This window comes from Mercenaria mercenaria, chromosome 4 (assembly GCF_021730395.1).
Source record: "Mercenaria mercenaria strain notata chromosome 4, MADL_Memer_1, whole genome shotgun sequence".
NCBI lineage: Eukaryota > Metazoa > Mollusca > Bivalvia > Venerida > Veneridae > Mercenaria > Mercenaria mercenaria.
Genome location: NC_069364.1, coordinates 13,523,337 through 13,537,047, shown reverse-complemented (window position 1 = coordinate 13,537,047; position 13,711 = coordinate 13,523,337). Strand labels below are relative to the sequence as shown.

At 34.7% G+C, this 13,711-nt stretch overlaps 1 protein-coding gene across 6 annotated transcripts in view; it reads right to left on the bottom strand.

Annotated features, from left to right (window-relative positions):
- The window catches only part of LOC128556220 (synaptotagmin-6-like), a 133,908-nt gene that overhangs the window by 26,001 nt on the left and 94,196 nt on the right, over window positions 1-13,711 (bottom strand). For 3 of the 6 annotated variants that reach the window (XM_053540509.1, XM_053540514.1, XM_053540512.1), the window contains 2 exons: window positions 11,953-12,076; window positions 10,192-11,407 (listed from right to left, as the gene is read on the bottom strand). The exons of 1 other annotated variant lie outside the window; for it this stretch is intronic. In XM_053540509.1, the coding sequence (XP_053396484.1) occupies window positions 11,103-11,407; window positions 11,953-12,076 (429 nt within the window). In that variant the 3' untranslated portion in view covers window positions 10,192-11,102. 2 more of the 6 variants (XM_053540515.1, XM_053540511.1) reach the window with 2 other exon arrangements.

The following is a 13,711-nucleotide window of genomic DNA, read 5'->3' as shown; positions in this document are numbered from 1 at the left end:
TAAATTGATACCAGAAGATTGCAGGAAGCAAAGCACCTTATGTAGCGTTATAGATATTTATTGTCTCAGATTTTAACCTCATTTTGATGCTGAATTTTAGCTTTCTAGTCTTTAAAAACTAGATTTTAAAATGTAAAGTCAAAACGTGTGATTTCATGTCTCAACAGACTACATTTGTTTAGGTAACTTAAGAAGCTACAGTATCTTACTGGCAAAATACTTGTGACCAAAAACTTCCTGAAATATTTATCAAACATGTATTTTTACTTTTTTCCCCACTTTATTTGGAGTATTACAAGCATAATATGCATCTGTGGTTATTCACTTTGTGGACAGTGCCACCTCAACCGTTCAACTGGACCATCACTTCAAATAAAAAATAACCAGGTCCGCTGTTTACGGAAGAACACGGAACAGACAATTATCTTGTTTATATTGTCTTATGTATATGCTGTTATCAGACATCATGGATAGCTTCTTACAGTATATATATATGATTGTTATGAATTAGAAATAAACTCCTCAAACATCACTTGCACTCATCTCAGATGATGTCATATTGCCTTTCTGGAATACAATAGGTTAATATTTATAGAACATGAAAATATACCTTATTTTAATTAGTAACGGTACGACATGAACATCTTACCGCACACAAAGAGAACTGAACCCTTGCCTGGCATCTTTCAATGTAATTATTTAGTTCACTTATTAACCAGCAAGACAACTTGTTTGCGATTGTAAATTGCTTTTAACACACATTGAAATTAGAGTTAATAACAAAAATTTGTTCCAGTTACTTATTACAACCGCAAGTGACTTTAATATACTGACACTCTTCTCTCTAACCACAGAAAGCTCATAAACAGTTACACGATACTATATGGTTTTATAAGTAGAAGTATAATTGGATGCAAGTTCTAGATTAAAGCTTTCGAAACAAAACAAAACAGTTACACTCAAGAAAATTAAAAGCGCAACATCCACTTATGGCATATATTTATTCTTGGAACTAGTACGTAATTATTTCTTATATACAATCATCATTGTTCATTAAATCTGATCTTAAATGGTGGTTTCATTAGTGTTAAATGAAGCGTGACCACTACCAGTTATTCACGTGGAGCTCTTGTTGTTATCCAAGTCATACAAAATCCATAGCATACATTCTCAAAAATTAAATGCTATTAAATGTTGAATTTGATAACAAGGTCGTGAACACCATTTCTTCAAAACTGCTCGACTTTTCGATTTTTTGTTCTCGTCATAAACTTTGTAGACGTTTCTCAAAATTCTTTCGTTGAAGCATTATTACGCTACAAGACCAATAACCATTCCGTTATTTACTCGACAGACTGCGATATCAGAAACGGCATGTTATATCAACGCAAAAACGTTTAAATGACATCAACGCCACATATGAAAGCGGTTTGCAACGTAAAAGTCATCTAAAACTTTCTGCCTCTGGTTAATTTATTTATCATTTGATGTTGTTATAACTTTTAAGGATATGCAATATTTTTAATGGAAAATCAATTTTTCACGGGTGGTAGTTACTCTTCAAGTAACATCAAACAAACAAAAAATACGATCGATAAATATCCACATTTTGAAAACTTTTCTGGAACAGATTCTTCCAATGTTTAAACGTAGCGCTTTTAAACTTATTGAGTGTACATTAAAATCATTGAAATCAGTACGACATGTTTGCCATGGCCTTTTCTGAAATCTTGTATGACGTTATTATATTAATTTACTTATATAGATCAATATATAACATTCTCCAAGCTAATGCTATTTAATAACAAGAAGAGAATCTTCTGCCGTATGTCCTTCCATACGTATAGTGATTTGTTTCATGTATATTAATGCGTTCACGGATTTTTATATTATATAGAATTTCATTCATTCCTATTACACATTCTTCCTCATGGCATTGTACTTAGTATCCCTCGGGCTTGATTGTCTGATGATTGCGCTTCAGTACTCGCACAGCTTTTTCTTCTTTCTGTATATGTATATCATTTAATTTAATTAGTTATTCACTGTTGTACATTGTCGTATATCTTTTCACTTGATTAGTTTATTTCAGGTTTTACATTGATGTACTAGTATATCTTTCCACTTTAAATGAGTTCCGATTCTGGACTGGTGTACATAATGTTATTTAGTTCCTATTGTAGATTTGTGGGTGCATAGACTGCTCTGCTGTAGAGCAGTGCTTTAAATAGAATATACTCTTCTGTATTGTAAATAACTGCATTTATTTCCAGTTGTACTTTGTACCTATTTCCAGTACGTTAACCTTATATTGTACTTTTATATGTTTATAACATTGCATTTATTTTGGGTTGTATATTTGTGCAAATACAACTTGCTCGCTCCACTGCATGACAGTGTTCTAATATCTTATAATAGTTTTGATAGATTATCATTTTATTCTTTCGGTTGTATATTGGTACATGTACAGTCTGTTGCACTGTGTGTTTACTGCTGCACATTTTCATTGCATAAACAGCATCTTGTACTTAATTTATTGTCTTTTGTTCATATTTAAGTACATATTTCCTGTTTTGAGCACCAGAAATTTAAATGTCGTGTGTGCATTATCATTTTCATTGAATTCCTCGTGACTGTGCGAAAGTTTTTTCATGATTTTTTTTACATTTGTATGGGAACAAATTGGTACATTTAATATCAGTTCGGTTTGTTAGATAAGCGCTTGTGTACATTTTAAGGTTCTTATCTCAAAATTTCGCCACAGTAATGTTCTTCTATGCAGCGCTGCATTTTAGAAGGAATTTCTGAACATTCTATACAGACCACGAACACTTTGGCTCAAGGAAACGTCTTTCATAGATAACTGCAAGACAAATTAACTGGCCAGCTTGCGGAATTGGTGAGTCGCTTGAAAACCAACGAGTCAATGACAAACAAAATTTGCTTTTGGCCACTGAAAGCTGCAAGGCGTGTACAAACAACACCATTTAGCCAACGTCATTAGCTACATAGGCAAACACATGACTCGAAAACACTGAACATCAACTGAAGACATCGAGAACCAAGGACTTGTTTAATCCGCAATATTAGAAAAGGACAAATCCGCAATATTAGAGAAGAATTTTGCACGGCATCTTTCCTCAAAGATAATAAAAATGTATCATTTGCAAGTTCCTTATGTAAAACTGAAAGTGGTTTTGTCTGTAGATAGTTCCATAAATGATCATGTTTGCAGTGTGGTGGCTTGTAATAAGATGGATAAATACACTGTCGTTAGTTAACTGTGATTGATCGTTGGCTAAATAATGATCATTTATCATCCTTAAACCTAAAGATTGCCTTAAGAGGATTCCCAGAATCATTGCGCATGTGCATTTCAGACAAAACATAATATATCACTTAGACATACATAAGAATTTATAGTTTTCTTTATACATTTTCTTTTACATTTACAAGAATTTTAGTTCACTTCTTTATACAAAAACTCTATAGAGACAGATTGTACTTCAAATAGAATAATTACATTTCTTTGTGGAAACCTACGAAATTAGGCTACTCCTTATGGAATTTCAATCCGTGTTTTCCTAAATTAGAAAGCAGTAAATTTAAGCCCATGCGATTCAGCTGTTAAAACAATAAGGTTATTTATCTACTCTAAGTAACTAGTTACATTTACAAAAGTCATCTAAAATTGTAATCATACCATATGAAACTGTTCACTGCTTTACTACACATTTGTATTTAACAAAAACGATTTCTTTTTTATCTATCGCTTACTAAAATGTCCAGTAACATTTTTCCGGAACATTTCTAGCTTTTCTCATTGCATAACATTAGGTATGCCAGAAGAAACAATTTATTCAGTCTTTAATTTTATACCACTGTCGTTAAAAGCATACGAATAGGGAATACCATTGGTCTTGGGAAAAGCTCCAGACTCTTTGCTTACCCGAAGTTGGCGGCTCGAATCCCGTCGATGGCTGAATTAAACAGCGGTAACAGTATGTCCAGCGGAAGTCCAGAAAATAGGTTTCGAGAGTAATTTTCGCAAGAAAGTTTCTATATAGCATCTAATTGTTATGCCTTTGAATCAAAAATGTATACATCGGCCTACTTAACTACTTGTAACTACAAAAAGAAATAAATTTATAGAAATTTTACCGGAATTTTGCAGACAGACTTTCTGCTTTTCTGAAGTTTATGAAATCCATGTACTAGAGAATCCATTTCATGGTGAAACACTTTATTTAAACAAAGTCCCATTGCTTTATAAACTGTCTGTCAGCCATATTTTCCCTGTTTACGAAACTATTTTAAATGTCAAGCCAGCAACATCTGTTGTAGCTAAATTGATATACTATATAACGTTAATAATAAATACAGGAAAATCATTTTATATCACATAATCTGCAAATAGCTATAACAGCCGTAAAAGTCAATGGTATAAGCTGAGAAACGGGACAGATATCAAAGATGAAATACATCACAAATATTAATAGATTGTATCTCGAAAGAAGCTACTATTGTTGACAATATTGCGATGTTCCAACTGCAGGCCTCTTAACCTGTCGCTCGATACAGTCAAATACAACATGATAATTATCATGTCGAGGACCATTCGAGTATTTTTCGAATGTTTGTTGTTGTTGTTTTAATTGAGTCCACAAAGACAGAATCAGTGTATCAATGTAAAAACGAACTGTTTACAAAAGAAAAGACATAAAAACATGAAGAACATTTCCTGTTTTAATATGATATGTAAACAAATAAGTTCTTGTCTCAAACAACTTCACGCGAGATAAAGAACGGTAACTCTATCGTGTAAAATCTTGCGAGGGAGCGTCTCAAAGTCGCTGAAAACAGTCTAAATATCGATTCGGGAGCTTGATTTCACAGTCGCTTGTCGCGTAAGGCAGGGGGTTGCTTAATTCAGACTCTTTTAATAGTAAATTGCGTCCGGAGCATAAAATAGGGTCGCATATGACAGGGAGTCGCTAAATTCAGGGGGTCGTTAAGGCAGTCTCGACTGTAGTAAGGTGAGTGTTCCGGGTCTTCTGAACCTTCTGTTCTTGAACATCTTTGAAATAGGTTGTTTATTGTCAATACAACCATGTCCAAAAGTAATTGTTCATGAAATGATTCATGCTGAGAAAAAAAGCAAATATTTTATGGCCTCATAGCAAAGATAAAAGTAAGGGTAGATTTCCCGGAAGCACAGAGCACCATAAACACAACCATAGAGCCATGCATCGCAAAGTAGGCCCACAACAAAAAGAAGCTGTAACGGAAAAATATTGTAGACGGGTTGCTTCAAAAATCCAAGGCATAATTTTAGCAATCTCTGTACTTAAAAACAATTTGAGGAACTCAAGTATAACTTGACACAAATATTAAGTTTGAGAAAGTCTTTACCTCCAAGGTCAAGGTTACTGGTCACGTCTTTACCTCCAAGGTCAAGGTTACTAGTCAGGTCTGTACCTCCGAGGTCAAGGTTACTGGTCAGGTCTGTACCTCTGAGGTCAAGGTTACATGTCAGGTCTGTACCTCTAAGGTCAATGTTACTGGACAGCTCTGTACCTCTGAGATCAGTGTTGCTGGTCTGGTCTGTATACAGGTCTGTACCTCTGTGGTCAGTGTTGCTGTTCAGGTCTGTATACCTCCAAGGTCAAGGTCACTAGTCAGTTCTGTATTGCCAAGGTCATTGATTATGTCTGTACCGTCAGTGTCACTGGTCAGGTTTGTACCCCCGAGGACACTGTCACTGGTCATGTCTGTACCTCCAGGGTCAGTGTCATTGGTCAGGTCTGTACCTCGAAGGTCAGGGTCACTGGTCATGTTTTTACCTCCAAGGTCAATGTCACTGGTCTGTACCTCCAAGGGCAGTGTCACTGGTCAGGTCTGTACCTCCAGGGTCAGTGTCACCGGTCAGGTCTGTACCTCGAGGTCACTGGTCAGGTATGTACCTCCAGGGTCACTGGTCAGGATTTTACCTCTAAGGTCAATTTCACTGGTCAGGTCTATATCTCCAAGGGCAGTGTCACTGGTGAGGTCTGTTCCTCCAGGGTCAATGTCAATGGTCAGGTCTGTACCATCAAGGTCACTGGTCAGATTTGTACCTCCAGGGTCAATGTCACTGGTCAGTCTGTACCTCCGAGGTCAATGTCACTAGTCAGGTGTGTACCTCCAAGATCAGGATCAAGGCCACTGTTCAGGTTTTTACCTCTAAGGTCAAGGTCACTGGTCAGGTTTTTACCTCCAAGGTCATTGTCATTTGTCAGGTTGTACTTTAGGGTCAAGGTCGCTGGTCAGGTCTGTACCTCATGGGTTAAAGTCACTGGTCAGGTCTGTACCTCCAGGGTTAAGGTCACTGGTTAGGTCTGTACCTCCAGGTTTAACGTCACTGGTCAGGTCTGTACCTTCACGGTTAAGGTCGCTGGTCAGGTCTATACTGTCAAGGTCACTGAAATGGTCTGTACTGTGAAGGTCAATGTCATTGTTCAGGCCTGTATCTCCAAGGGTAGTGTCACAGGTAAGTCTGTAATTCCAAGGCCAATGTCACTAGCAAGGACTCTACACCAAGGTAGTTCACATCGGGGGCATTCATTTCTTATTATAGACATCTCTTGTTCTGTTTGTTACACATTCTAATTACAGTGCAGAAAACATGCATTGAAAGCAATATGGATCTTTGAGTGTCCTTCAGATATTTAATATGTGCAATTTCTATGAAATTGCATTACAGTTCTGTAATGGCACACTTGTTACCTTTTTGTTTTTGAGAGCTATATACAGCTATGTTTATTGTTTTGGCTTCGATCATTGTCAAGCACTGACAACATATGTTTCTATTTGTATGCATGAAAGATATGATCACATTAGCACAGCAGAATGTGGACAAATACATGTTTATGTCAATATAGATGTCTACTAGATGTTCACACTGAGGTAACATATTATGTCTAAATTAGATCACAGTTTCTAAGTGTACTGGTAAATAAATTGAACAGCCATATATTTTAGACAGAGTGTAGATACTGTATTTCTTTTATTTGGTCTGTGTCAGAAATACTTAACCTTACCCTGCTAAATTTCTAAAATGGGCTGGTCCATCATTGAGTTTGGACAGTACCACTTACCATTCAAGGGGGTGTTCACTGAAAATGTAGTGACTGAATAGCGAACAGTGCAGGCCATGATCAGCCTGCATATAGGTGCAGGTGCAGGCTGATCTTGGTCTGCACTGGTCGCAAAGGCAGAATCACTTGCCACCAGCAGGCTTAAGGTTAATATGTTTAACTTGTTTTTTATATAGCTGAATTGTAGATATTGTTTGAACTTTTTAATACATTTGGTAATCACACTGTCAATTAATTAGTTCATCTGTCTGTTGTAAAATATTTCTTGTCTCAGCTAAACCTTTTCATTGATTGAAGGATTCAAGTAAAACTTAAAATGTGCACAAGCGAAGAGAAAATCTATGATGTGCACTAACCAAAATATCACGTCAGGTGTGCACATTTTTTAGGCCGTGTGTGTTTCTCTGTCATGAAAGAAACTTTTCTTATATTGCAGTCTGTTGTTAATTTTAAGTAAAAACCCTGTTATAGTTATTATTATCAGAAAATGTCTTTACCTAGTAATTCTAACTAACAAAATCTCTACCAGTACCGAGAAGTTTGTTAGTTTCATGAGAATATAATTTCTGCAAATTATTTCTTCCATCTCAGCAAGAAGTTTCTACCTTTTGACAAATTATTTGGCTAAAAACAAATTAAATCAACCCTTTTTGACAGTCTTGAATGTTGGGTTTGGTATTTATTAATATCGGTGTTTTCATTTAGAATAACAGTTGGATTAAATATACAGACTATTGTCTAGTCCAGCATCTGTTTTGCTTCTTAATGCATTTTATTAGATAGTTTTTTTTCCACATTTTATGGTCAGTGTGAACTGCAGTATGTTTCAATAGTATTTCATTGAATGGTATTACAGAATGAAATAAACAAAGTCATGTACTTAGTTATAATTTTATTGACACAAAAATATACCATGAAGAATTTCCGTGATTTTCAATGAGATAAAAATGTGAGTTGTCATGTTACAAAAGACTATGTGATAAAAGTGACTTTCAAAATTTTAGAATTCTGTTATAGAAAACTGTAGCTTGAAGAATATTTGAGTGCCACTGTATGAAAACCAGTGATGGGACTTTGCAAACAGTGTTGATCACGATCAGCTTGCACATTCATGTAGTCTGATCTGGATCCATACTGTTCATTTATCAACATTAGTGCTGAAATTGATAAACCAACAGAGTGGATGTGGGGATAAACCAACAGTGATGATGTGGGGATAAACCAAAAGTATGAATGTGGGGATAAACCAACAGTGTGGATGTGGGGATATTCCAACAGTGTGGTTGTGCATTGTGCACTGATCTGGATCCTTGCTGGTCACGAAGCCCTAATATTGGTTTTTGCACAGCGCGCTCATTTGTGGATTATTTAGAATGAAAATGGTTTAAGTATATCTACATTCATAACTGTTGTATTAACTATAGATTGCTGCTTAAAACAACATTTTGGAGAAAGGTCTTCTTTAACCTGACAACTCAAAGATCTTAATGGTCACAATTTTTTATGTGAGACATCACACTGAAAAGTACCATCTTGTTGAAATTTTCATAATTTAGATTTTTATGTAAAATCATAAAATACAATCTGTTTTTTTTTTTTTAAGAAAATGTATATTTGCTTTCTTCTGTGATTTATTTGTTTAGGTTTGCAGAGTATTTTGAAAATATTTGATTAACAACATTTCATAACCAAGCATTGGTCTACAAGATGGCCCTTTTCAATATGACAACTTAGATATATAAATCACAAGCATTTAATGTATATCATGGTTAATGTGATATGGTTGGACAACATTAAAAATGTTAATGGTTACTGAAATATGATTGTTGTTTTTATTATGAAATTAAAAATATTTTATCTCAGTTCTATTTGATTGGAATCTCCTTCAACTGAAACTCTGCCTCCAAAACATATCACACACACTTTCGAAACTAGGCTACTTCATTCTCATGTAGAAGATCTACATTCCTTCATATGTTTTATTATTTGAACAAAGAAGTGTTTTCAGAGTATTAAGCTTCATAAACTCTAAATGATACAACTCTTGGCAACACTTGTTGAACATTTTCAAGATTTACAATATATTCTCTGATTTACACCCTCCCACTCACTAATAAACCCCTTCTCCCTATTTTCAAAAAAAATATATAGATATTTATTAAGTGAAAATTTTGGTTAAAAGTGAATACCTGCAATATTGTAGTGCTTGTTTGTTAACATTCCTTCATAACTTACATTTCTGAAAAAAATGTAAAAACACCCCATTTTAGGGCCTTAATAATCACCCCCGTTTTGCTAAATGTAACACCCTGGGGCATTATTAAGGGAATATAAAGTAATGTCATTATGTGCTAGGTGGGTACATTAATAATCATTGTGACACTATCTGTGAAAACAACATGAACAAGTTAGGAAAAGCAAAAATATTGGTACATGATATGAAAAATATTCATTTGTTAGGGTTTAACTGAAAGTCATAAAAACACTGTTCATTTATTTGTCTGCTGTCCAGCATTTCAATGGATGATAACCGTGCAAGAAAATCCTAAATAAATGACATTTTAATTGTAGTAGTAAGTACTCTTCTAACATTCCTGAAGCCAATTTGATGCCCGTTTTAATTACAGTACAATGCAATTATTGCAACCAAGCTCGTCAGAATGGATCATTTAATGAAGCAATGAAAGATCATTTCCACTGTACAACAAAAATGACAGGGATGGGAACATTTAATGTAGACTTTTTAGGCTCAGTTTTTTGACAAATATATGTAGACAAATGAAATAAATATATAATGATTTCTAGGCAAATTGGTTGAGGGCTTTGTAAAAATCTCAGTTATGTTTGATGACGATTTCTTATCTAGTAAATGCTGAAATATGACATAGGTATATGCTGAAATTTGGCATATATCCTTTTATTATATACCTATGAATTTCTGATCTAAATTACAGCTTATTTTTTGCAAAAAATCTCGACAAAAGCACTGTATTCAACTCACGTCTGATATGGAAAAAATTTTCAATGGTGGGGTTTCTTACTTAAGTCGTGATGTCAAAATGATGTATTGATAGCATCAAATGGTGACTGGCTTATGTCAAAGACTTGAGTACTCCAACACAGCTCATATGCAAATTGGCTGAATTTAATCCAATGTTGATTTTTTTGCTCTTATCTGTCATATATACTCCAACCTGTCAGATAATACTTTTATATGGCTTAAATACACCCGACTGTCTATTGTACCTCAGCAGGCATTTTTATATTAAAACACTGTTCCAATGTTTCAAATGAACACAATTAGAACATAATAATGAATTTAAAACAGTTTCAATTTAGGTTTAATTCCAAAATCACCACTTATTTTTCAAGTTGTAAATATGCAAGCTCTTTATAGCCACCTGTATGAAAGTGACACTTGAATCTGATGTTACATTATTACACATTATATGTATTTTCCTTTGAATTTCTTGTAAAAGTAAGCCCTATTTCTAGTCATTAGAAATTCCCTTCAACACAAATATGAAATCATCTGTACATTGTATTTGGTAAAGCTAGTTTTACCAAAACATGCTAATTTTGTGACAGAGCTTAAAAAGAGTTATTTTCTAATGAAAGAACAGTCATTTAATATACTGTAGTCAGTATAGACTAAAAGCATTTTATTTCGGATGTTTAGAGGAATTCTTGAAATCAAGATTTCTAGGCTTCTAGTTTCATAGCAAACCGAAAAATTTCGGATATCCTGATTTTTCTTACAAAACATAAACAAAAAATTACCAAGCACTCTGCAAATAGATAGGTTATAGTAGTATACACATATAAAATATACATTATTTCTGTCTCTCTATTTTTGATAAATATAATTATTTAACTGTTTAGCCTTGTGTTATGTGTTGCAAGACAACACTAAAATAAGACCACCCTGCTAGGCACTATATACATAAAGGTCCAAAATGGCACTGTCTATCTGTGTAGGGGATGCCACATGGCCATAGATTTACGTTGGTTTTGGATCATGTCATTCCAATGTTTGCCTTCATTCCCTGCTCGCCTTGACCCAATCACACAGCAGCCAACAAATTCCCCATGACCAATTATATCATTTTCAACCACATGACATTCTAACATGACTTTTGGCAATAGTTCAGCAGGTATATTGAAGGAGAGGGCTTCATTCCAAACAGGGTTGTATGTTCCTTTCATCACACTTGTTTTCTTCCGTTTTACTTTCTTACCATCCACAACAAGTGTAATTCTCACATAAGGATCTGTAATTTTTGAAATAAAAACATGTTCACCAGCATTTCATATAAAGTTGCTACCAAACAACATGTATTGCTTTATGTTTGTAATAAGATGAAATTTTCTTTGTCAGAACCAATTTCTTCACCAAGGGCTTCATGATTCAGAGCCAAATCTTCAATAAAAGGTTAAAAAGAAGAGGTGACAAAGTGCACCCTTGTTTAAAACCACTGTTACAGACACAGTCTGCATTCAAATGCAGAGCATAACATTCAGCTGCATGAAATATAAACAAATATCAAACATGAATACCATTTTGAATTTGAAATAACAGAATTTGTAAGGAACATATGTATTTTGTATGAAATTATACTACTAATATCAGACATTTTAATCTTTGTATTTAACTTAACATCTGTCTCTGCTTGAAATGTTATAAAGTTGTCTTTTGCTTAAAGATATATTAAACCTGCATGCATTTAAAACTGTTAAACATTAAATCATGTTTGAATAGATATTCCAAAGACACCTTGATATATTTTAATATATGTGCATGCAATGACAAATTCACCTGAAGATGGCGTTGTAACTGGCACTCTTAGATCTTTGGCTTTCATCACAACTACAGTTAATCTCTCAGCTGTTGGCAAGTAACTTAGTGATAGAAGAATTTCTCCCAGCTCAGCACTCTCTTGCTGTGTAAAGTAAAGATTCTGCATTTATATTAAAGTTTAATGTACACTGACTAGTTTTAATGTTGTCATTGACAAAACCTTGTCATAGCTTTATGTTACAAAGACGGACTTGCTTACAATTATCCCACCATCAATGGAAGGAAAGGAAGTCCCACTATTAAGTACTAGACTGTAATTCTAGATAAAAAGGATTAGATTTTATTGCAGCAGTTGCTCTGTCGTGATCAACAAAGGAGAAAAGAAAGTCCTGCTGTTTTCCTGTCAATCAAAATGATAACGATCGACTGCGTTCCTGTGCAGAAGACAGAGAGAGAAAAAAGCTTATTGCTTTGATCAGTCCAAGTAAATATAAAGGCAAACGAAATACAGTCTGCATTGCATTATTATTTTTTACAAGGAATGAAGTTAAATTTGTTTGTGCAAAGGCTACTAAGGGACTAAGCATTTACTCTGTTGTTCTGGATTGTACAAAGAAGTTTGAGAGCAAGTATACATTGTGTTATTCCTGTACACACATGCCTGTTTTCATTGCTTCGTCTTTTGTTTTGCAAAGAAAAATGAGAAGAGGCATTCGTAGCAATATTTCTGTATACACCGGACAGATTTACCTATATATATCGAAATGAGACAGTCCGCATTTACGTCATTGCTATTCTCTTGTATGTGCAAAGCGCTTGCATTTATTTCTTTTCTCTGTCCTTGTTTGTACAAAAAGGACATACCGTATTTTCCGGACAATAGGCCGCTGCACCGTATTGGCCGCAGTCGTATATTTTAACTATTTCAGAAATAAAATTTAACGTATAGGCCACTCCGGCATATTGGCCGCGGCCTATACACCACAATGCGGTGAATATTACCATGTCGTATAAAGAATGTTCTCGATAAATAGTCACTGAAATGGATTGTATTTACAGGTAATCACACTTGTTAATACGTCGAATGCAGTGAACTGTTGAGTCCGAATGTAAGTTTTCGTGAGCTGTTTTCAAAGGTCCTTTCGGCAAAATTGTCCATTATGTACTCTTTACATTTTACTTGATTCGATCGGATATTAAGCAAAATATGGCAACACCGGCATGAAAGAGAAAATTATCTGAAATTGACACTGGAATATCCAGTTGAATTTCAACAACTTTAAAAATGCAAGTGAAAAATTAAAATTGTTGTATAGGCCGCATGAAAGGCCCATTTAGAAAAAATAAAATGACGTATAGGCCGCTTCGACGCATAGGTCGCACTCCTGAAAATTTCACTTATTTTAACGTATAGGCCGCGGCCTGTTGTCCGGAAAATACGGTACAGCTAGTTTCCAATGGTTTATTACTGTTTGTTCCAAGGACAGGCCTTACTCTGAGTTATTGCTTTAATCTGTTCTGTTCCTGTTTCTCCTCAGTGGACGGAGGGCTATCATGTGTTATCTTGGACTGTACATTTGTCTGAGAAAAGGGAAGGGGCAATCATGTATTCCTTTCTTAGTTTTCATTAGTTCTTAAAGGACTTAGCCTTTGTTACTTTGCTCTGCTCTCACTTGCACTGGGGTTAGTATCAGGATCCATTGCTCTGTTCTAATCTTTCGTACAAAAAGATTTCGGGGATAGCTTTGTTCTTATTTGTATACACGTATCAGCCTTT